At 41.0% G+C, this 24,179-nt stretch overlaps 1 protein-coding gene and 1 pseudogene across 1 annotated transcript; one reads left to right on the top strand and one right to left on the bottom strand.

The window, feature by feature from the left end:
- Positions 1-4,301: 4,301 nt before the first annotated feature.
- Positions 4,302-10,350, top strand: PLK2 (polo like kinase 2). Its single transcript, XM_061129758.1, has 14 exons — positions 4,302-4,690; positions 5,314-5,421; positions 5,568-5,684; positions 5,883-6,012; positions 6,251-6,338; positions 6,790-6,885; positions 6,996-7,194; positions 7,314-7,461; positions 7,805-7,902; positions 8,212-8,341; positions 8,570-8,810; positions 8,923-9,052; positions 9,311-9,421; positions 9,556-10,350. Exons 1-14 carry the CDS (start codon positions 4,421-4,423, stop codon positions 9,745-9,747), a joined length of 2,058 nt encoding a protein of 685 aa, XP_060985741.1. The 5' UTR covers positions 4,302-4,420; the 3' UTR covers positions 9,748-10,350.
- Positions 10,351-19,270: 8,920 nt separating this feature from the next.
- On the bottom strand, positions 19,271-19,487 carry LOC133046902 (U4 spliceosomal RNA; annotated as a pseudogene).
- Positions 19,488-24,179: the final 4,692 nt, after the last annotated feature.

The raw sequence follows: 24,179 nt of genomic DNA on the forward strand, positions 1-24,179 counted from the left end.
AGGAGATCAGTCCTGGATGTTCATTTGAAGGACTGATGTTGAAGCTGAAACTCCAGTACTTTGGCCACCTCATACGAAGAGTTGACTAATTGGAAAAGACCCTGATGCTGGGAGGGATTGAGGGCAGGAGGAGAAGGGGACAACAGAGGATAAGATGGCTGGATGGTATCACCGACTCTATGGGCATGAGTTTGAGTAAACTCTGGGAGTTGGTGATGGACCGGGAGGCCTGGCGTGCTGCGATCCATAGGGTCGCAAAGAGTCGGACACGACTGAGTGACTGAACTGAACTGATACCTATATATAGATATCAGATCATAACATTATACACGTAAAAGTAATAGTTTGTTGCTGTTTAATTGCTAAGTCATGTCTGACTCTTTTGAGACCCCATGGACTGTAGCCAGCCAGGGTCCTCTGTCTATGGAATTCTCCAGGCAAGAATATTGGAGTGGGTACCATTCCTTTCTCCAGGGGATCTTTCCGACCCAGGGACTGAACCCATGTCTCCTGCATTAGCAGGTGAATTTTTTACCACTGAGCCACCAGGGTATTACATGTCAACTCTGCAACTCTTTCTCAGTTGAAAAAAAGCTTTCCCCACCCTATGCTCTGAACATTGGTTGCCTATTGTTTCCTACTGATATTTTGTTTTGTTCTTAATCTTTAAGTCTTCATTCCATCTGAAGTAGATTTAAGTTGTCCCTTGTGTGTGTTATGGGCTAAAAATAGTTTCCCCTCAAAATTCATGTATCAAATCCCTAGCCCACCAGTACCTCAGAATGTGATTGTATTTAGAGATAGGGCCTTAAAGAGGTGATTAAGGTTAAATGATGCCATTTGGGTGGGCCCTAAATTCCCCTGGAGAAGGGATAGACTACTCACTCCAGTATTCCTGGGCTTCTCTGATGGTTCAGAAGGTAAAGAATTCACCTGCAAGGGAGACCTGGGTTCCATCCCTGAGTTGGGAAGATCCCCTGGAGAAGGGCATGGCAACCCACTCCTGTATTCTTGCCTGGAGAATCCCCATGGACAGAGGAGCCTGGAGGGCTACAGTCCATGGGGTCACAAAGAGTTAGACATGATGGAGCGAGTAAGCACAGCACAGCACAATCCGGTCTAACTGCTATCCTTGTAACAGGAAATTTGGACTTACAAGGGGACACCAGGGATGCTTGCTCATAAAGGAGTGATCACATGAAGACAAGACGATAAGGCAGCCAACTGCAAGTCAAAGAGAGAGGCCTCAGGAGGAATACCTTGATCCTGGACTTCTAGCCTCCAGAGAGAGAAAGTAAATTTCTGTAAATTGAGCATTCAGACTGTGGTATTCTGCCAAGGCAGCCCTAGAAAACTAATACAGTGTAAGATACAGACTTCATTTTTTTTTTTTTAATATGGAAAAGTCAATTTTCTACTTCCATTTATTGGATAGTCTCCTTTTCTCACTAACCTATCATGCTTCCTCTGCCATCTACCACAATTCTCCATACATGCGCGTCTATGTCTAGGCTCATATACCACAACTCTCCATACACGTGCATCTATTTCTAGGCTCATATACCACAATTCTATATACACGTGCATCTACTTCTAGGCTCATATACAATTCTATATACATGTGGCTTTATTTCTAGGCTCTTTTAACTATTTCACTGGTTAGTCTATCCCTATGAGAGGACCAAACTTTCTTCATTGCTCTAGCTTAATAGAGCAACTTAATAACTCACAGCCTTGATAATTGGTAGAGGAAAGACCTTCCTTCTCCTAATTTTTCTGTAAAGTTACTTTGCTCTTTTTGGTCACTTATAGTTTCATATAAAATTTGCAATCAATGTGTCAAGTTTCACTAAAAATAATATTAGGATACTGCTTTACATTAAATCTAGAGAACTACAGGGAAATATCTTTTAATTAAAGATTTATTTCCATTTGAAAGTACATTTATTTCCTTTTCTGCTCTACTAATAACAATTTTAGTTCTGTCCACATGATGGCACTAGAAACCAAAAAAAAAAAATCAGATTTTTTTTTCATAATTGGACAGAAGACTCAATAACACATATACATGTTAGTATTTTGTTAAGTGCTCAAATGTTTTGGAGGATAGACCTGGATTTCCTATGGCATGTTCAACAGTACATCAAATGCTTAAGTAAATTTGGTAAAGAGATATACAATAATATATGATAATCAAAGAATGGAAATAATAATAAAAATATCATGACTATTCTTCACAGTCCTTTTGTCACAGAAAGTCATAAACAAATTAGATTTAAAAGTTCATTAGCAGATAAAACAGACACAATGTGTAAAATTAGCTCTGGAAATTTGGGTAGTAATTTCTAAACCAGCATGCCTACTACAGGCTAGTAAACAACTCTGCCTAAATCGGGGGGGGGGGGGGGGGGGGGGGGCGGGGAAAGGTAACCCCTCGGTTTAACTTTAAAGAGGAAGATTACATAAGTCTTCCTGTCTATCTCTAGGCCCACCCCTTATTCCAGCCCCGACAATTGTGGGGTAAAGTTCACTTTTACTTTATAAGAAACATGCCTGGGCTTGCCCTGTTTACAGAATCAAAAAGGAAGAGTCATAGAAGACTTTCTCTTTCTACTTTGTAATGCCAATGACACTCCTTTCTACATTATGTGGGAAGTACTTGAGACAGAGTCTCTGAAACCATGCATACTTAAGTCACTGATAACACACATTGTTGCTGCTGTTGTAGTTGCTAAGTCCTGTCGGGCTCTCTTGCGGCCCTGTGAATTGCATAGCTCAGCAGGCTCCTCTATCCACAGGATTTCCCAGGCAAGAATACTCCTTGATGGTATCTGGATTTGAGCTAACCCTTTTCTAAATACTTTCCAGGGGGTTATTAACCTGATATTCTATATAGAACTGGAAATTAGTATCAAAATATTGTGAACTATATCTTAACTTAGATTTAAAAATTTGCCACCTGCTCATTAACATAACTTGGATGATCTACTAAATATTTATACAGAGAGACTATATAAGAAGTTACTTAAATGCTTTAAACCCCAGATTCCTCTTCTATAAAATGGAAATAACAGTATTTTCTACTTAGAACGGATGCAGAATTAATAAGGCATTTGAAAACACTAGATATGGTGTCCTGCACATAAAAATACTATCGTCATTAGAGCAAGAAACAGTGGTGTTCGTAGGTTAGCAAATCTGAACTGTAAAATCTGGAAACAGGAAACTAAGCCATGTTTTAACTCACTAGGCTATGTTCCTCCCTCATGCTCCAATTCCCTCCATTTGGAAGGCCTAGGACTGCCTCTCTCAGCACCAGAGCAGCCTCGTGGCTTAATGAGCCATTTAAACGACGCAGTCTGTATAACCTCTTCAGAAGAAGAGATAGATGATTTCCATTGTCAAACCATAATCAGCACCAGGAGCACGATTACACCACTTAAAGTCAAAGAAAGCCCATACCGCGGCCCACTCCAACCGCTAACTGCGCTTCTGGCACATTCCACGAGATGGCACACTTGCTCCTAGTCTTCGGACATCCTGAAGGCGAAGCCTTTCCCAGGCAACTGCCTCCCTCTCCAAGGTTGAGAGTCTGACTTCGGATAAAGGCTTGATCTAGGGTGATGGGCACTAAGTGGGGCTTGGCCATGGCCGGCCTACCGGCCTGAGCCGAAGTCTGTCCCGTTCAGAAGCAGCGGGGAGCTCGGAAGACCCTGCTCCGGGAATCCCTGCCTTTCAGGGGCACAGCCTCCCCGGAGGAACCCTCTAGACAGGAACTGGTAGGGTGAAAGCGCGGGGTCTGCGGCCGCCTGGACTCCCAGGTGGCCCGGGGGAAGCCTCACGTGCCTGTGCAGTGGACTCTGGCCACAGTCACCCCATGACATCGGAGGCGTCAGGTTGCGGGGCGGTCAGCAAGGGCTTTGCGGGGGAGGGAACCTGCGATGACCGCAGCGCCGCGGGCCACGGGGCGGGGCCGAGGCGTCGGCCCCCGGGTTTCTACTTCAAACCCAGAAGTTCGGAACATTCCAAGAATGGGGTGCTGGTCACGAGGACGGCCGGACGCCTGTGTCCGCCTCCTCATCGCGGGGAACGCTCCCCCGCAGCCAGGCCGCCCGCTTTCCTCACCCGGCTGGCGATCTGAAACCCAGCGGCCCTTAGCGACCTCTCGCCTGGCCCCGCGCGCTCTGGAGGCCGGTGGGCGGGGCGTCACCCGTGACGTCGCGTTCTGTTTCGAGTCTCCGCCCCCTCTCAGCCTGTATATAAGACTTCGCTGGGCGTTCGCACTCGCACAAGTGGACCGAGGCGTCGGGAGCGGGAGGTTGGCATCGGCAGCGGGGGGGAGCTCGAGGGCAGAGGCCGGCTCGGTCGTGTGTCCGCGCCTCGGAGGTGGTAGCCGGCAGTGTCAGGCAACGAGGCGACCATGGAGCTCTTACGGACTATCACCTACCAGCCGGCCGCCAGCACCAAGATGTGCGAGCAGGCGCTGGGCAAGGCTTGCGGCGGGGACTCGAAAAAGAAGCGGCCGCAGCCGTCCCCCGAGGAGCCGCAGGCGCAGCAGCCCCCGGCGCAGGTGCAGCCGGCGGCCCCGCACCATCATCACCACCACTCGCACTCGGGGGCCGAGATCTCGCGGATTATCGTCGACCCCACGACGGGGAAGCGCTACTGCCGCGGCAAAGTGCTGGGAAAGGTGACGAGCGGCGGGCGCCCGGCTGCCAGGCGGGAGGGGGAGGTCTGCCCGGGCGTTTCCCCCACACCCCCACCCCCCGGGCCGGGCCGGACCCGGAGTCTCCCCGCTCCCCCGCCGCTTCTCGAGGTCTTAGTGGTTGGATCCCGGCGCGGCGCGGACTGCTCACCTGCCCTCCTCTGGCTTTTGTGCGCTGACAGCGCGGGGGTCGCGTTCTCCATCCTTGACCGCGGCTCTGTCTGCCTCCTCCACAAGCCCAAAGACGATGATCTTGAGGCCAGAAGCTAGGGTTTGCTACACCAGACCTAGCGCTCCAGATACCCCTCCACCCCCACCCCAGAGAATTTTCTTGACACGTCTCTTCAGACCCTATTTCATCTCCCCGACCCCCAGCCCTGCTCCGTAAAGCTCCTCTTTGTAAAAGGAGAAGGGGCACCGTTTTAACTTAACTGCTGTTAGGAGTGATTTCCTTTCGTGAAGGAGCTTTTAAAAAAAGTAGACCGCGTCCCTCTGTCTACCCTTCCTCCTCATATTTTTGTTTTTCTTTCTCATTTATTTAATTTTAAAAAATCTGCCGTCCATATTCCTGCCATACTCAATTCCCTCTCGGCTTTGTTTCCTTTCAGGGTGGCTTTGCAAAATGCTACGAGATGACAGATTTGACAAACAACAAAGTCTACGCTGCAAAAATTATTCCTCACAGCAGAGTAGCCAAACCTCATCAAAGGGAAAAGGTGTGTATGACTGTTGAGTAAAATATTTTCTTTGTGTGCAGAGATGGCCCTTCCCTGTTAGGAACATGTCTTCTGCATGTGTAAGCAGCTGGCTTTGCAGAGGTGAAGGAGGCTACTAATAAGACTGATCTTGCTTTTCCTTTTAGATTGACAAAGAAATAGAGCTTCACAGAATTCTCCATCATAAGCACGTCGTGCAGTTTTACCACTACTTCGAGGACAAAGAAAACATTTACATTCTTTTGGAATATTGCAGTAGAAGGGTAAGTCTTCACTCACCAGAGTGCGTGTTCTTCCCGCATACTGACCTGGCATTCAAATTGCAATTTATCTGGGAATCTGATTGTGGACATAATTATAATATGGAAGTATTACCTTTCATTGCTCATCCTTCATAAGGAAACTACTGATTTTGGCAACTTTGTTTGACAGATTCTCTTTTTTCCTTCTCCTCCTCCCAGTCCATGGCTCATATCTTGAAAGCAAGGAAGGTGTTGACAGAGCCAGAAGTCCGATATTACCTCAGGCAGATTGTGTCTGGACTAAAGTACCTTCATGAACAAGAAATCTTGCATAGAGATCTCAAACTAGGTGAGCCTTTCACACCAAACCCTGACTTTTGTGTCAGAGAGGTGTGTGCCCTCTCCCTTTTCTTACATAATTAATGTTCTTAGTTGGGATCTAGCCAATGCAGTACTGCTTCTGAATGATGGCTCTCCTATTAAGCAGCTGGCCGCCTGCCTCTTGAGTGGATGGATGTGTGTGTACTTGGTTAGAATATTTTTTCAAGAGAATTCAGACTCTTTTTGTTTTTTTTTTGGTCATCCAGGGAACTTTTTTATTAATGAAGCCATGGAACTAAAAGTTGGGGACTTTGGTTTGGCAGCCAGGCTGGAACCCTTGGAACACAGGAGAAGGTAAGAGTCAGAAGGATACATCTCAACTAGGGTTTTGTGGAGATCAAACATGCCTTTTATATCTTCCAATTAATGTTTCAAAGGTTAGTTGATATTAAAATGTGTTAACTGCTACAATGTTAATTGAAGGAAACAGAGCTACTGTGGCCTAGGCAGAGTATCTTTTGCCCATAAGTTGATTATGAAACAAATCTTATATTTGCCTGAAATGTATAAAAATGTCCTGTTGTACCTGGTCTCAGTTGGCTTAAAGCACTTCGTCATGTGGCCGAAAACAATTGTACATGCATTAAAAAAATTTACCAGGTCACTTGGTGAAATGTCAAGTGTTCATATGCCAAAAATCAAAAGTCAAATGTTTCCAAATAGCAATTCAGCACAGCTTACCCAGAGAGCTAAGTTTAAACAAGAGGCGAGTCCCTAGTGAAATCTTTGTATTTTGTTCTTCCAGGACGATATGTGGTACCCCAAATTATCTTTCTCCTGAAGTCCTCAACAAACAGGGACACGGCTGTGAATCAGACATTTGGGCCTTAGGCTGTGTAATGTAAGTAAATGCACCAAAAAAATAAAAAAATCAAACTTAGGTGTAGATTTTAGCACTGGAAAAGAATTGTTTTATGATGGTTCCTTAAAGAGGTGTTTTCTTGTGTACAGGTATACAATGTTACTAGGAAGACCTCCATTTGAAACTACAAATCTGAAAGAAACTTACAGATGTATAAGAGAAGCAAGGTATACAATGCCCTCTTCATTGCTGGCTCCTGCTAAGCACTTAATAGCTAGCATGTTGTCCAAAAATCCGGAAGATCGTCCCAGTTTGGATGACATCATTCGACATGATTTCTTTTTGCAGGTTGGTGTGGTTTTTTTGTTTTCTTGTTTTTTTTTTTTTTTTTTTTGCATCTTTTTATTACATGCTCTTGATCCTAATTTCCCAGCAGGTTACTGAAAGACTTTTCTTATGCTTCACAGGGCTTCACTCCAGATAGACTCTCTTCTAGCTGTTGTCACACAGTTCCAGATTTCCACTTGTCAAGCCCAGCTAAGAATTTCTTTAAGAAGGCAGCTGCTGCTCTTTTTGGTGGCAAAAAAGACAAAGCAAGATATATTGACACACATAGTAAGTTATAAGACTTTTTCTGTATCCAATATTATATATATAAAGTTGATAAGTTAGTTGAAAGAGGCTTTCATGTTAACATAATTTGGCCAGTATGTTAGTAAACTGTTGAACTTTTGGTAGCATAATAAATCTAAACTGCAAACTGTAGTTGATAGTTTTGTTTCAGATGCATTAAAGTGTGCTTCTTGGATAATTGCAGCTGATGGCAAAGATAAAACTGTTGGTTTTGCCTTGAATGCTCTTAAGCTGATTATTAACACAAAAGGAGGAAATATGGCTTGCTCTGTTTCTATCTTGTTTGGATAGAATAATGCTCATAATCCTTTTTCTTGATTTACAGATAAAGTATCTAAAGAAGATGAAGAAATTTACAAGCTTAGGCATGATTTGAAAAAGACTTCGATAACTCAGCAACCCAGCAAACACAGGACAGATGAGGTATGCTAGAGAAGAATAAAGTAGTTATAAACACTTTATATCATTTCCATTCTTTGTTAATTATCACTTGGACCATGATATATTTACTTAAAAGTTTTTTTCCCCCCGGACCCTTTAAAAGGAAAGATTTTATCTCTTAGTTTAACAATGCATGCAGTTGAGTTAACAGAAATATCTTTTACTTGGCTTGTGTCCATTGCTGTTTGATAAGCTTTCCTAGTAATTGCTATAATCTCATCTTAAACTAGAATTCTCAACTTGAGATGAATTTTAAATGCTTGACTATCATCTGGCTCTTCTCTCTTCTAGGAACTCCAGCCACCTACCACTACAGTTGCCAGATCTGGAACACCCGCAGTGGAAAACAAGCAGCAGATTGGAGATGCTATTCGGATGATAGTCAGAGGAACTCTTGGCAGCTGCAGCAGTAGCAGTGAATGTAAGTTGTCAATCACATTTTAAATAGTGACACTCTAAATGCCAGTGTTCAACACTAAGCAGCTGAAGTCAGCTTGGTTTTTGGCCTGATTTAACATACAAGAAGCAATGTAGAGGATTGGAGCAATTTTGAGTCCTCCATCCGTAGAATTAGTGGAGGGAGACCTAGCACCTGGCATTGCCTGAGGTCTTGTTGTTAATTATTGTATAACTTCCTCTGACTTTTTAGGCCTCGAGGACAGTACCATGGGCAGTGTGGCAGACACGGTGGCAAGAGTCCTTCGAGGATGTCTAGAAAACATGCCAGAAGCGGACTGCATCCCCAAAGAGCAGCTGAGCACGTCCTTTCAGTGGGTCACCAAGTGGGTCGACTACTCTAACAAATACGGCTTTGGGTACCAGCTCTCAGACCACACCGTAGGAGTCCTTTTCAACAACGGTGCTCACATGAGCCTCCTTCCAGACAAAAAGTAAGTGTGTTCAGTTAAGGAAGCCCTGTCATTTCTTCACTTTTGCCCTAAAGAAATCTGAGAACAGTGACTGACTTTTCCTGTTTCTTTTTCTTCTCTCCCTGTTCTTTAGAACAGTTCACTATTACGCAGAGCTTGGCCAATGCTCTGTTTTCCCAGCCACAGATGCCCCCGAACAATTCATTAGTCAAGTGACGGTGCTGAAGTACTTCTCCCATTACATGGAGGAGAACCTCATGGACGTAAGTTACCCTTGCTTTCAGGAAGTGATGTTTGAAGTGTGGTCCACAGACCAGTAGCATCTCTATAGTCTCAGTGCTTTTAGAAGCATAGCATCTCATGTTCCATCCTCAGTCTATGCCTCAGGATCTCTGGGTGGTGGGGCAGGAACCTCCAGGCCATTCTGGCCCTTGCTTAAGTTTGAGAGGCATTTGCTTAGAAGAACTGAGTGCATACCCTGTCAAGTCTTCCGAGGCACTAACTCTCCCAATCTCTCTCAGGGTGGAGATCTGCCTAGTGTTACTGATGTTCGCAGACCTCGGCTCTACCTCCTTCAGTGGCTAAAATCTGATAAGGCCTTAATGATGCTCTTCAATGATGGCACCTTTCAGGTAAATGAACCCTTTAAGAAAGCACATGTTTAGGTCCCAAGAAAGGATTTTTACATAGCCAGTTCAATTATTGAGAAAACTCTTCTTATTTTGACTATTTAGAGATGCCTAATATCTATGTCTACTTTTTAAAGGTGAATTTCTACCATGATCATACAAAAATAATCATCTGTAGTCAAAATGAAGAATACCTTCTCACCTACATCAATGAGGACAGGATATCTACAACTTTTAGACTGACAACTCTGCTGATGTCTGGCTGTTCGTTAGAATTAAAAAATCGAATGGAATATGCTCTGAACATGCTCTTACAGAGGTGTAACTAAAAGATTTCTTGAATGGACCCTATGGGACTCCTCTTTTCCACTGTGAGATCTACATGGAAGTCAATAGAATGATCTACAGCACGTTGAAGAAGATGGACAGGTGGTGGTACGAAAACAATTCCTCTGTGGCCCACTGGACCTGATGGAACCTGGACCAGGCTGAGGTACACAGTCCTGAACTTTGGACAGACACGCTGAGAATGAAACCGAATGCAGTTTTCCTTGACGTACCTGTTTCTAAAGGCTTTTCAGACAATTTTGCAGAAAGGTGCATTGACTCTTAACTTCTCTCTGTGGAGAGTGCTTCGGACAGAGGACTTGGAGCTGTGAATATACTTCCTGAAGGGGAGGGAAAGGGAGGACGCTCCCATGTTGTTTAAAGGCTATAATTGGAGCAGCTTTTGGCTGCTTAACTGTGAACTATGGCCATATATATATTTTTTTTGTTTTGTTAATTTTTGAAGACACTTGTGGCTGGAAAAGTGCATTCCTTGTTAATAAACTTTTTATTTATTACAGCCCAAAGAGCAGTATTTATTATCAATTTTTTTTTATGTTGAGCATTTTAAACTGTTGGCAATAAAGAGAATGAAAAAGCAGAAACAGTGGTCTCCTGTCTTTGGTATGACACCAGCACTGCATCACCAGCACAGCCAATAATCCTGGATTCTTGGCACCCTTTGGCGTGACATTGAGTGTAGAAACAGGCTAGAAAGTTAGAACTTTAATTATTCCAGTAATAGTTTCTAGGAATCTTTATTTAATACCTCAAATGAAGTCATATACTCTCTGAGTAGGTCTGGCTTGAGAAGAGAAGAATATAACAAAACTATCGCTCTTAGATCACAACCAAAATCAAGGCCTCCTGCTATGCAAAAGCAATTTCTTTCTTGAGTATTTCCCCAGGACTTGTTTAGCTTGGGGTTGAAGGCTAGAGTAATCTTGTATAAACAGACCTCTGTTATTAAGGGTCAATAGGTTAAGGAAGTTTTATATTTTTTTCAAAAAACCTGTATTTATTTGGCTGTGTCTGGTCTTAGTTGCAGCATGCAGGATCCTTAAGTCATGAGGGACCTTTCATCGTGGCACACGGACTCTCTGGCTGTGGCATGAGCTCAATAGTTGGGGCATACAGGTGTAGTTGCTGTGTGGCATGTGGGATCTTAGTTCCCCAATCAGGGATCAAATCTGTGTCCCTTGCGTTGCAAGGCGTATTCTTAACCACTGGACCGCCAGGAAGTGCCAGAAGTTTATCTTACTATGGGCAAAACTCTTTAATACTTGCACCACCTAAATGTATAGCTCAGTTCAAAGCATCCTAAACACTTCCATTGCCGCCAGAAGTGAGAAGTAACTTTGTAAATAACTCATTTTATTTTCCTTCTGGTGCATGGAGGTTGAAGAAGGGTATGAGTACTGAGCTATGATTTTAAGCCCATCTTTAAACTATGAAATTATCCAAGAGATAAATCTGAGATGGTTTTCTTTTTCAGTGGGATCTCTTCTTTGACAGGTGTACGAAGCTGCTCGTCCTGTTTACTCTGAACTTACAGTGACCTGTATAAAGTGTAAATACTTTTTTTGTTCACTTGTAATCCTACTATAAGGAAGATACTGTCCTGAGAAAAGCAGCACTCTCTCATGTATTAAGCTCTTTTTGCACAGGGCTCCTTTACAGAGTAGTGCAGAGATGATGGTTGTAGTTTTCTGAAATTTTTCTAAAATTATTACAAACTGCACCTTACATGCTTCATTAATAAACATCAAATCTAGAGAACTGTTTACGGATATTTCGCAGTTACTAGATTAACTCCTGTTGACTGGAGTCCTCTGACCAGGTGTACAACTTCAGTCTTTGTTAAATGGTAATAGCTGAAGAAAATAGTAATAGCTGAAAAAAAACTGGATAATTATACCAATAACTGGGTGTGGAAAAGTGGAATCTATTATTATCTGTGAGCAGAGATATAAAAAAATAGTTTCAAACAGTAAAAAATGTGCTTTCATTTTGAATTTTATAGAGATAGATTGCATATTACTTCACCATTTCAAAATTGTGTACTTATCCATTCTTGTGTGTACTGAGCATCTTGTGCATGTTCAGTCACTCAGCCATGTCTGACTCTTCGCGACCCCATGAAATGTAACCTGCCAGGCTCCTCTGTCCTTGGACTTTTCCAGGCAAGAATACTGGAGTGAGTTGCCATTTCCTACTCCAGGGGGATCTTGCTGACCAGGGATCGGACCCACATCTCTCTCATCTCCCGCACTGGCGGGTGGGGTCTTTACCACTGTGCTGCTGAGGATCGACTGTCTGCCAAATCCTCGGCCTGGCATTGGAGATGCCGAGTGAGCCCAAGCCTCTCCCTGCCCTCGAGGAAGTCCCAGCAGAGTGGAGGAGACAGTGCATTTACATGGCAGTCTGATAAGTGCTGTGATATTATGATAAAAGTATGCACTGGGTGTCATGGGAACCAAGAACAGGAATCACGGGGCGTCAGCCATAGGCATAGGGTGGACTCAGAGAATAGATTTCAGAGAAGGAAATTCTTTTTTATTGGGTTTTGAAAGATGAATGAGGGTTATGTAAAGGTATGAGATGGGGAAGGGTATTATAAGCAGTGGGGTTAACACGTATAGATGTCCAAGAGTGAAAGAGTTCATAGGAGAAATGGGTAAGTATCATAGATAAAGGCTGGAAGAAACAGACCTGATGTACCCCAAGTGCCATCACAAGGCATTTATGTGTAGTTACTCTAAGACTTTAAGGAAGCAAGGGAACTAGTGCATGCATGTCTAAGTCACTTCAGTCATGTCCAACTCTGTGAAACCTTATGGACTGTAACCTGCCAGGCTCCTCTGTCCGTGGGATTCTCCAGGCACGAGTACTGGAGTGAGTCGCCATGCTCTCCTCCAGGAGGTCTTCCTGACCCAGAGATCAAACCCATCTCTTATGTCTGTGTGTTGACAGCTGGGTTATTTACCATTGGCACCACCAGGGAAGCCCAAGTGATCTAGCATTTCAGTTTAATAAAATTCACTCTAGGGGCATAAGCAAGATGGGTGGGAAAGAAGAGGAATATGACCCAAACAATAAAGTATTACTGTTCTGATCCAGGTGAGAAAGGACTTTATGGAAAGGAGCATATAATGAGTCAGTATCTCCTTTGACTCATCTAGTTCATTTCAGTATCCCCCATACTGTGGCATATGGCAATCCAATATTGAATGAATAAATGATAGTAGATTTGGGAGGGACTTAGTTGATTTCAAGAGGATTTGGCACTTTATTGAATGTGGAGCTTGAGGAAGAATGTGGGTCTTTAGGATGACTGACTGGGGCATTCAGTGACAGGTCGGCAGTGTACTCTGGGGTCATTAACTGAAATACATCAGGAATCTAGAAGGAAGAGCCTGTTATTTAGGGAAATCCAGTGAGTTTAGGACATGCTAAATCAACCTTGTATGAGGATGTTCAAAAAGATCCAGAAAGCAGTTGGATATACACATCTATACCTCAAGAGTGAGCAAAACTCGAGAGTAAACAGGCTTTGGATGACAGCACACAAAAATGAGTCCTTGTTATCCTTTCTATCCAGCAGCATTTTTTTTTTTTTTTTAATACGGAGAACATCTATGTAAAATGTAACAGTGTTGATAAACCTTTGCAGTGAAGGAAGGAGGATAAAAAATTCCCCAATAAATTCTCCTCAAAATCAAGGACCCTGGATTCCATAAAAACAACTCCTCCCAAAACAGAGGGATATGATGAACCCCTTCAGTCCTCAAGAGTGTTTGTCAGTTAGCCACCCTACATCCTGGCAATCTATAGGCTGAGATATAAGGCAATCATGAAAGATGTAAAACTTTAGTTTTTGTGCCAAGTAATAGCGAACTTCAGGTAAGTGTGGTATGACCATGGCAGTAACTCAGATTCTGAGTTCTTTGACACTTATACTTTATAAAAGCAGTAAAAATGTAGTAAAAAACAACAACAACACTCCTCCCCCATCAAGAACTGCTATTGAATATAACCTTAATGCTTTCTAGGGAGGAAGTGTCTCCAGTAAGTACACTTACTGTATACGTTTGGAGAAAGTTTGGAATCGGTTCTAAGTTCAAATTCTTGTTCAACCTTGTCTTAGCAATGTGATCTTGGCAAACACCTAACCTCTCTATGTTTCAGTTTCCTCACATGCAAAAGTTAAATGATGATAGAACACTTACAAACCAACAGTGCTCAATAAATACTTGATCCTTTTCTTTTTCTGTCCCCCCTGTCTCCTTCTATACCCATCATGACAGTAACCATAGTTACCTAGAAAAGAAAATAACTGACTCATTCTGTCCCTTCCAACCTTCCTTTCTGTAACAGTCATGGTCCAGTTATGGATACAAAATTCATTTTAGACTTTCAGAGAGAAGCGATTATTATTGGAGGCTACTGGTTGTACAGATGATGGAAGAGCTCAGAAATGAAATGGGAGGTGGTTAGGCAAACAAGAATGTAGCAGCAGCAGGAAGCCATTGCCACACCTTTGGCTGGAGAGATCCAGAATACTTCAGAACTGGGCAGGTGCGGAGGTGGGGTCCCTGGAAGAATTATGGTAGAATTACGGTGATCAGAGTCTACCAGGAATTTGAAATCATGAAGCAAATGTAGATACGGCTTGAAATAATCCCTGTACACATCTGGTTTAGAAAGGGGGTAAAATATTCTGGATTCTTTCTTCCTTTTGCCTTGCAGTCTACCAGTTACCAAGTAAATTGGATGTCAGGAGAAAGAATCCTGGGGTATATAGCTGCAGGAGTCATTCTTCTGTAGTAAAATGAAGCCAGAAAAGGGCAGGGATGGATCTGAGCTTTAACAGGCAAATACCTTCCTTCTTTCCTAACTTTTCTCTTCCATTAGTTTGGGAGCCCAAGCCCCACCCCCCACCCCCATCCTCTCTTCCTCTTAAATCCCAAAGTAACAAGAGTGCTTAAGCGCTCTGGTTCACTAGGCAGAAGGATGTTCACTAGGCTAGATGTTCACTTCTAGTTCACTAGTTCACTAGTTCTAAGCTCTATTTCACTAGGCAGGGGAAGATTAGAGGAGGAACAAGATGGAGTGAGGAACCTTAAAACTGGAGTCATTCTTGCTTTAGACCTCTGTAATTTGAAGCATCAAACTTTTTTTTTTTTTCCACTACAGAGATGTTAGTCTAACAGATGTGACTAAAACTGAGTAAGATACATTTTCATAAGGTATGTAGATAAATCAATGTTGGTATCTAAACAGCAATTCCATGCATGATAGTCAGTATATATTTTTAAGTCTTGGAATAAACTCTTTTAGAAACAGAAACCCACAGATTCCATTTTGTTTTTCCTTGACTTGCAAGAGATTCCAACCTATATTTGCTTAGATTTGTGATTTCTTCTAGCACTTCTTTTTGCCTTATTAACTTTAGTAATGGAAAGTATCTCTCTGTTTGAATTGCCACAATTTAATTATATTAGTGAATTCAAACTAAAAAGTTAAACTCCCATATGCAGTGTTGGAATTTAATATCACGGTTCATCAATGTTTGGAATTCAATTGAATATAATAGATCTTGCCCCTGGAATTGGCTTTATAATACAATTATATGTAAAGCAAAATTGATTTTAATGATTGAGGTACAATAACTTCATTACCAAGTTAAGGTGAAAATAATACATTTACTGCAATATCTCGACTCTGAAATACTGACTGATGAGATATTTTAACCCAACCATGCAAGTTAGAACAAATTCTGTTTTTTTAGGCCTGTAGCAAATTAGTTAGTACTGCAAGAAACTGGCAGCAGACCTACATGAGATAAAATCAGCACTGCCTGCCTTTGGTACCATTTTGGAATCAATGGCAGCAGAATGACCTTTAAATTTGGAATCATGTTGAACATGCAGTAAAAAATTTTAAACGGAATTAAAAAATATTTTTGCAAATGGACTATAAATGCATTCATAAATGGCAGTGAAACCAAATTGAGTTGAATGTAAGTATGAAAGTTAATATATTTTCCAAGTCCTAGCATGTAAGAAATTACAGTTAACCTCAAAAAAAATCTGTTATATTTTTTGTTTATGATACAAAACTTGTGGCAAAAAGTCAGTTTCTCAAATAAGAAACATTTGTAGTAAAACAAAATCAAAATTGAACAAATTATAAACATATATGATGTAATAGGAATAGTTTGGAATTTTAATCAGCTATACCAAGCTTAACAAAACTGGTCAATGACTTGATGAGTGTAAGGAACATGACACTGCTTGATTCTTATTTTCCTCTTCTATAAAACAGAGTAATAATAATATTAGAATCTATTAGCTTGAGGAATATGATATTGTTGGTATTTGACCATTTTTGATCTACAACAAAATCCATTTCTTTTCATTCAAAAAAACAAGAAAGCAAAGGAAATTTTCTCCCCTTTCACTATTGTTTTTATGAATATTTCCTTTGTTTTATATTGACATCATTTACTGAAGAGTAAATAAGAGTAGGGCTTTCCAGGGTGGCTCCGTGGTAAAGAATCAACCTACTGATGCAGGAGATGTGGGAGACATGGGTTTGATTGCTGGGTTGGGAAGATTTCCCTGGAAGAGAGCATGGCAACCCATTCCAGTGTTCTTGCCTGGAAAATCTCATGAACAGAGGATCCTGTACCCTATGGCTACAATCCATGGGGTCACAAAGAGCCAGATAGTACTGAGCACACGCACAAATAAGGGTATGCACAATATATGATATACACTTCAGCAAAGAGTATATCTTGTGCCTAATTAAATATTATTAGAGCTTTTCAATGATTAATTGCTTCATTCACCATGCTCCTAAGAATCAAGGATGCCCTCAAAGTGCTGCTGCTGCTGCTGCTAAGTCGCTTCAGTCGTGTCCGACTCTGTGATACCCCATAGACGGCAGCCCACCAGGCTCCCCCGTCCCTGGGATTCTCCAGGCAAGAACACTGGAGTGGGTTGCCATTTCCTTGTCCAATGCATGAAAGTGAAAAGTGAAAGTGAAGTCGCTCAGTCGTGTCCGACTCTTAGCGACCCCATGGACTGCAGCCCACCAGGCTCCTCCGTCCATGGGATTTTCCAGGCAAGAGTACTGGAGTGGGGTGCCATTGCCTTCTCCGGCCCTCAAAGTGAGAGCAATTTAATTTCTGATAACCAACAAGATTGAAGTCGTCACATAAACCATTTCCCATACTGTTAAGTCCTCCTTTGCTGCTTTTTCTTCTTATAGTCCTTTCTCAACTATTTTCCAAAAAAAAAAAAATTCCTCTACTCTGTTCTAAGGAATACCATTTTCTTTCAATATCATGAAGATTCTTTGAAAAATGTTTTCCCTGGGAAAATATTTTTGGAAATAGAGATCAAATAAGTGTAAACATTTCTTTAGATCAAAACTTATCAAGAACTTGAATGTGCATTGTGAATCTGCAGAGAGAAATCAAGTATGAAGGTTTCTCCAAATTTTTTTCCCCTGGTACACACTCTCTCTCTCTCTCTCTTTTTTTTTTGGATTAACTTTTAAGAACAAAAGCAATGTTCTTTGGAATGTAGTTTGCCAATGTATGCAGTAACTATATGTGGTAACTGAAATTTACTTTTTAAAGATCTTGAACCTGTCAGATAGATTGGGATAGAAGCCCAGATCTTAATGGCGGTAGGACAGTATTTAGGTGAATGGAGAATTTAGTACCACCTGTATATCACAGATGTCTTAGACACAATATTACTTAGAAAATTTTCCCTCTGGAGGGAGGAACTTATGGCCTACATATCAACCAGATGACTGGGTAACTATGTCAATTTTGCAGTATAGACATCCCATTCCTAGATAATAAGGAGAGCCCTACAGTTGACTTTTGCCCATTTCTATTTCTTTACAATAAATTTTTAGTCTATGTTCACTATGATTTGCAAAAGACGTTTTGGTTTTGGAAGAGAACATGCTGGTAATTCTTTACACTGGGTAGCAACAGTTGTGAAAGATGTAAAGCATCTTCCTCCTTATGCCGCCTCCTGTGAAGGAGCTCCCGAACAAAGCATTTGGACTTATCATACTGAATGCATTAGGGCAAGATTTATTAATTAAGCTTAATTGTGAGATCATTATAGAGGGCAAGATTTAATTGACTTATTTTAATAGTGTGATAAGGAAAGGAAATATATGTTCAGAACGGATATAGAAACTCAGTTCCGCTTTATCAAGAAACCCTAATTGAATAAATCTCATGCTGCTCCCAGAAACAATTTTTTAGTTCCAATCCAAATGAAGAAGGTCCTTCAATGTCCACTATATGATGTGAAACCCACTACTCTCATGTTACTGCACCTTTAATTTCCATTCCTTTTCCAATGGAAGATAGGTTAGGATTTTTTGATATTGTTGGTGTCTATGACCTTATTTTTATGCCTCGTTAAGTAGAGCAGCAGAAAAACTGAATCCAGGTTGCACAAATTTATATAAATCCTGCTACATATCATATGCTTTTTCTTTTTAACTTTACCTGCTTATTTAGATGACTATGACAATGAAGGTAAAAAATATTAATGACAGTCGATGACACAGGTACCATCTGGTAAATGAGAAGGAACGAAACATATTTGGAAAAGATATGGTTTCTCTAATGACTAATCTTTTACAGACTCATAATCAATTACTTGTCATTTCAACTAGGAGGCATACGGTGGTATTAAACAGTGATGTGATATCATCCTGGCTTTAAAGTAGAACAACTGCAATAGAAATATGGAGTCCTTGTTCCAGATAAAAGTGATTTCCTTCAATTCAGGTGGATATGACTGGAAAAATAATTTGTCTGGAAAAATGAATGAATTTGAAATGTACTTTGAGAGTAATAGATCTCATCGATTTTAAAATATTTATTCTGTGAAGTGTGGTGAAGCTCTTATGGAAATAAGAGTTTAAATATATACACCTCAGCTTCTTTGGTCAATATTAGCTGAACTGTTGATACCAACTAAACATATTAAGATGTCATAATTATTTATCTAGGAAAGGAAGTTGTAAAATAATGTTCTTCTGAGTCCCTAGATACATCAAAATAATTTCACCTTGAACTTAGTAACATTGTCAATTTAGTGACACATTTAGAATTGCAATTATATTGGTACATTTTATGGGCTAAGAATTAAAACTAAGAATGCACTTTATATCAGGCATATAACAGCTGGTTTGCTTTAGTGACATAAATACTACACTGAATGGACTGCATAGCAATTTTAATTTTTCATCATGGTTTCCCAGATTCTAATTAGCTTTTCTCTTAGCATTCATGGTAGAAGACTGACATAAAACAGTTTCTTGAAGCTCTCCTTTTACTTTAATAGGCAGAAGAACAAAAATAGGAATTAAGATTGAGAGTCATAACAACAACAAAAATGAAACTTTTATTTCATTATATAAAGATTTTAAGAATTAACAGTCAAAAGAAACATTCAGAAAAATCTTTGGGTTATATCAATATTTTATTGAAAAATCTAAAAATTTGTGTTTTGAAAAATACAGATATTACAGGTCACATCACAATATTTCAAATTCCTGTAAAGAAAGTTGACCTGAGTCCTTGTTCTTCACTCTAATAGTTTAGCACCAAAACAGCCAAAGTAACATTTTTTTCAATTAGCAGTAATTGCGCCTCGGATAAACCTCGTTGGCTACGATACTGCCACTCCGCAAAGCTCAAAGTAACATTTTTTTAAAGTATCATTTATTTCAGTTACACAGACATGGTCTTAATTTCTCTACATATTTTGATGACTTTTTTCCAGTGAAACTCTGTGAGGTTTACAGAAAAAATATTAGATATATTAATGTTATTTACCTAGTGTCATTGCCACAGTACCAGTCAGATATTAAAGCATAATAGGCGTCTATAGGCACAAGTTTCTTCTCAATTTGAAGGAATTTTAGGTCAATAAAGTAGACAGAATCTCAATGATTGCTCATATTCCAATCTATGGACACTGTTGAAGTTACTGTGGATTGTTTTCCCGACATTGTGTGCTTGTTTTAAGTGGGTGTGAGATGAGTGAGTGGCTAGTCTCCTGACAGTCTAATGGAAAAGCATGGGTCACTTTAGAGATTAAAGCAAAACAACACAAAATGCACAAGCCTAACCAAAGTGTCCAAAAATTTAAGGCAGATGTCATGAGGAAAATGAACATTTTTGAGCACTTTGAGCTAGTGAAAGTGTTAGTTGCTCCGTTGTATTCAACTCTTTGTGACCCCATAGACTGCAGCCCACCAGGCTCCTCTGTCCTTGGAATTCTCCAGGCAAGAATATAGGAGTGGGCTGCCATTCCCTCCTCCAGGGGATCTTCCTGACCCAGGGATCAAACCCAGGTCTCCTGCATTATAGGCAGTTTACTTTGAGCTAGGATTCCCTGTGTTTAAGAAAACAAAACCTTATGAGAAATAAATCATTTTGGTTTTTTTTTTTTTTTATTTGGTTTCGTTTTCTTAGGGGTAGACCCTGTTTATTAGGACTAAGTGAAGCACTTAGATGTTTAAAAGACAGGTCTCTAAAAGACAAGTATTTATTTTTTAGAAGGCTTTTTGCAGTATATTAATTCATTGTCTTCCTGAAAACAAGATAAAAAAGCTAAGTGATACTAACCCATTTAGAAAAAAAATTCGTTCTTATGAAATAGTCAATATTGTAGAATATCACTCATGAAAATCCTGATTTGTGATGGAATCTTCCAGAAAAATGATTCTATTATCATTTCAAGGTCAACTTTGACAACTGATAGTACCTTTATGGAAAGCTTTTGGTTAGTTCAGGTGCTTTAGACAACCTGATCCAGTGTAAACGTTTGTACTTCTTACCTAAAAATGGCTTCTCAAGAATAAACACACCATATCAAATTTGCAAGCCATAGGTGTCTCTCCGGCTTAATAGTTTTATCCCCAGTGACTCTGGGCTGTTAGCATCATTCATTAGGAAGACTTCATGTGTCTGGTTGCTATACCCCAGCTCTTCTCAGTGATATTACACATCCTTTAGTTTCCCTGAGTGGGAGGCACGCCAGCCTGACTAATGAAAGCTGTCACTGCGATGCGACAGGTCACCAGGGTCAGCAATACTGTTGTGTCATTGCTAGATTATGGTGCAAAATGGTACTTTTAGTGTTGAAGTAAAACCTGATTCATCATCTTATACTTTTTTCTGAGGAAGCACTTTAAAAACATGTTATTGCTCATGTACAGCTGAAAAACAGAGTAATGAAGTCTCAGGTGGAGGGTATAAGATAATGAAATGTTGGTCTTTAGCAGTGGACCATAAAATGGCAAAATCTGTAAAACTGGAAAGTCCATTTACTGCCGAGGCACTTAATGTGAATAAGAAAGAAATTGTAATAATAATAATAATACAAATTTTGATGAATTCAATACAGCAAGGCTCTTTGGTAAAACCTTAATTTCTGTTTAAAAATCACATTTAAATGTACTGAATCAAAATTCATATTTCTATTTCTAGAGCATCATTTTGAAATAATCTCTTTCATGTATTTTAGAACCATTGGTTCCTTAATTCTAGAAATGTCAGTGGGTGACAAATATTACCTTTGCCATTTTAAAGACAGAGAAATCAATCGTCAGAGAAGTTAATTTGTTCATTGTTGCAGAGTCGGTGGTAAATAGAACCTGAAGACAGAGAGCGCAAATAAAGTTCATCTCTTTGTTCACTTCATCCAACATTGTAGAGAGACCATACTGCTCCTAAATCCGCTGGGAGAAGCAAAACTTAGAGATGACTCTTCCCAGCAGCTTTGGAGCTCACTTTTTTTCAGAAGCTTGACCAGAACTGGAGAGGCAGCACTTAGCTGTGGCAGGGGAAGTGGCCTGTCGTCAGGAACACTGGCCTCGCCACTCCCAAGCTGTTAGACCTGGGATAAGTCCTTCCCTGAGTCTCTTCTCATCTGCACATCCAAACTAATATTAATCCAACCTGACGGTACATCAGAACTATTATGAGAATCACAAGGATTAGCAGGTGTAAAATGTACTAAAGTAGGACTCAAAGTGCTCTACCAAGATGAGGTATTATTACTAACGGTTATTATGGGTATCAGGCTTCCCAGATGGTGCTAGCGGTAAAGAACCACCCGCCAATGCAGGACATGTAAGAGATGTGGGTTCGATCCCTGGGTTGGGAAGATACCCTGGAGGAGGGCAGAGCAACTGACTCCAGTATTCTTGCCTAGAGAGTTCCATGGATACAGGGGCCAGGCAGGTCACAGTCCATAGGGTCGCAAGGAAACTGAAGCAATTTAGCATGCAAGCACGCATCATGGGTACCATGAGCTAAGCTATGATAGGCAGACGCTCTTCTATGAAGGGGTCTAGGGAGGATACTGTGAGAACTTCTATGTGCAGCTATGAGTGGCCCAAGTTTCATGCTTCTGTTAGTGGCTGGGTCATTCTTCATCTCATGGGCCAAGTTTAAGGGAAGCCCTGGGACAGCCAGTGTGTAACTAACGTGAATCCCAGATCCTGACTGCCGCATCTGCTGTTGTTGCTTGGTCACTCAGTCGTGTCTGACTCTTTGGTGACACTGTGGACGGTAGCCCGCCAGGTTCCTCCATCCATGGGACTTTCCAGGCAAGAATACTTGAATGGTTGCCATTTCCTTATCCAGGGGATCTTCTTGACCCAGGCACTGAACCCTTGTCTCCTGCATTGTAGGCGATTCTTTACCGCTGAACCTCCAGAGAACTACACCAGTTAGTGGACTTCTGATCTTTAGGTTTTAACCTAACCTTTCCTGGAAACTTAGAAGGCTCGCTCTCTCTCTTTTTAAAATTATTTCGCTCTTTTTTGTTTCAACTGTCTACCAAGGCCAGCATGCCACTCTGACACTGCTAGCGTGGAGCTGCCTGTCTCTCTTCTAAGAGAGGTATACAGCTGGCCTTTTGCATCTGCAGGTTTCACATCTGTGGATTCAACCAACCATAGATTGCCATTTTATATGACAAACTTGAGCATCTGCAGATTTGGGTAGCCCTTCAATGCTTTGAAGATTATCAGGGATGATGGTAACCAGACTCTCATATGCATGTGTGCATGTATTCTATAATCATTCTCTTCAGAATGTCCTGCCACAATCTGCCTACTATTTTGGCCTTGAATATAAAATCTTTTAGACCATACTTGTATTTTATTTCTTTTTTAATATGTATTTGTTTACTTGGCTGTGTCTGGTCTTAGTTCTGTCATGCGGGATTTTTCGATGTGGCACGTGGACCCATTAGTTTTAGCACACAGGCTTAATTGTTCCAACTGGGGATTAAACCTGTGTCCCCTGCATTCCAAGGCAGATTCTAAACCACTTTACCACCAGGAATGTCCCCCATACCCGTATTTTCCTCTTTCTATTAGAAATAGCTGGGAATGGTCCCAGCCATGAAAAGCAACAATAAATGTTACTTATCTATAGATCCTTATAAATGTCAGAAGCATGAAATAAAGCAAACAAACAAAAAACAATGATTAGGCTTAGGTATTAGCTCTGTCGAGCCCTGTTCTGACACCTACATGGCTACTATGTGTTGACCTGTTTTCCTTGGATTATGTCCTAAACCTATGTATTAACTTTGAATGTAATTACAATGTCAACTTACTTTTTTGGTCAGAGACAATTATATGCTGTATTAAGGAGATAAACTCAGGTCTTGCTAATCACAGTGTGACATACTGCTGATAATGAACGGTGAGCCCACATATAATGAAAATGTGAGAATCAAAGACATCAAAAGTGGATGAGACACATTTAAAACACTATTTATTGGAGAGTTAGTGTACAAAGGACATTGTCAAGGGGTTAAATTCAGTTTGTGTTTTCTTGCCTTGAGAGACTCGGAGGGACGGGCAGGTGGCAAATGGAATGAGATGAGCAGTTATGATGTAGGTTTTCTGGGGTCTCACACCCCCTGTTATTACAGAACCTTTGACTTTTCTAACTTTTTATTTAGGGTGTGTGCAGGTGCTTTCTCACTGGCATTCTTTGGGTTCTTCTCTAGTTACAGGCCATTTTTGTTCCTTCTGATCTTCTAGCCCCTGTAAGAAATGCATAGGCTTCCACAAAGCCCACCCAGTCAGCACCACCCACAAGTAGTACTACCAGGTACCATTATAAGGAACATGCTGCTCTTCTGCTAATACCTTCCAGATGCCAAAATGAGAATACAGATTCTGGGAACTTCAGTGGCTGAAGACATGAAGCACATGGGATATTGTGTTGTGTGCAGAAGGGGTAGAAAAGCCCACCCTTCCCCCATTTCGTGTGGGACTCTGTTCTGTGAGTATTGAAGTATTCTTGTTTTGCGAGATTTTAGTGAAAACAGTGATTTCAGGTTATACTCACCGTGTC

The sequence above is a fragment of the Dama dama genome, chromosome 25, assembly GCF_033118175.1.
Source record: "Dama dama isolate Ldn47 chromosome 25, ASM3311817v1, whole genome shotgun sequence".
NCBI classification, from domain to species: domain Eukaryota; kingdom Metazoa; phylum Chordata; class Mammalia; order Artiodactyla; family Cervidae; genus Dama; species Dama dama.

What these genes read in the sequence shown, in the direction of transcription:
- PLK2 (XM_061129758.1), top strand. Translation starts at nt 4,421, where the DNA reads ATGGAGCTCTTACGGACTATCACCTACCAGCCGGCCGCCAGCACCAAG. An exon ending in GCGGCAAAGTGCTGGGAAAG is followed by an intron (nt 4,691 to 5,313) that starts GTGACGAGCGGC and finishes GTTTCCTTTCAG; the next exon opens with GGTGGCTTTGCAAAATGCTA. An exon ending in GACATGATTTCTTTTTGCAG is followed by an intron (nt 7,195 to 7,313) that starts GTTGGTGTGGTT and finishes TATGCTTCACAG; the next exon opens with GGCTTCACTCCAGATAGACT.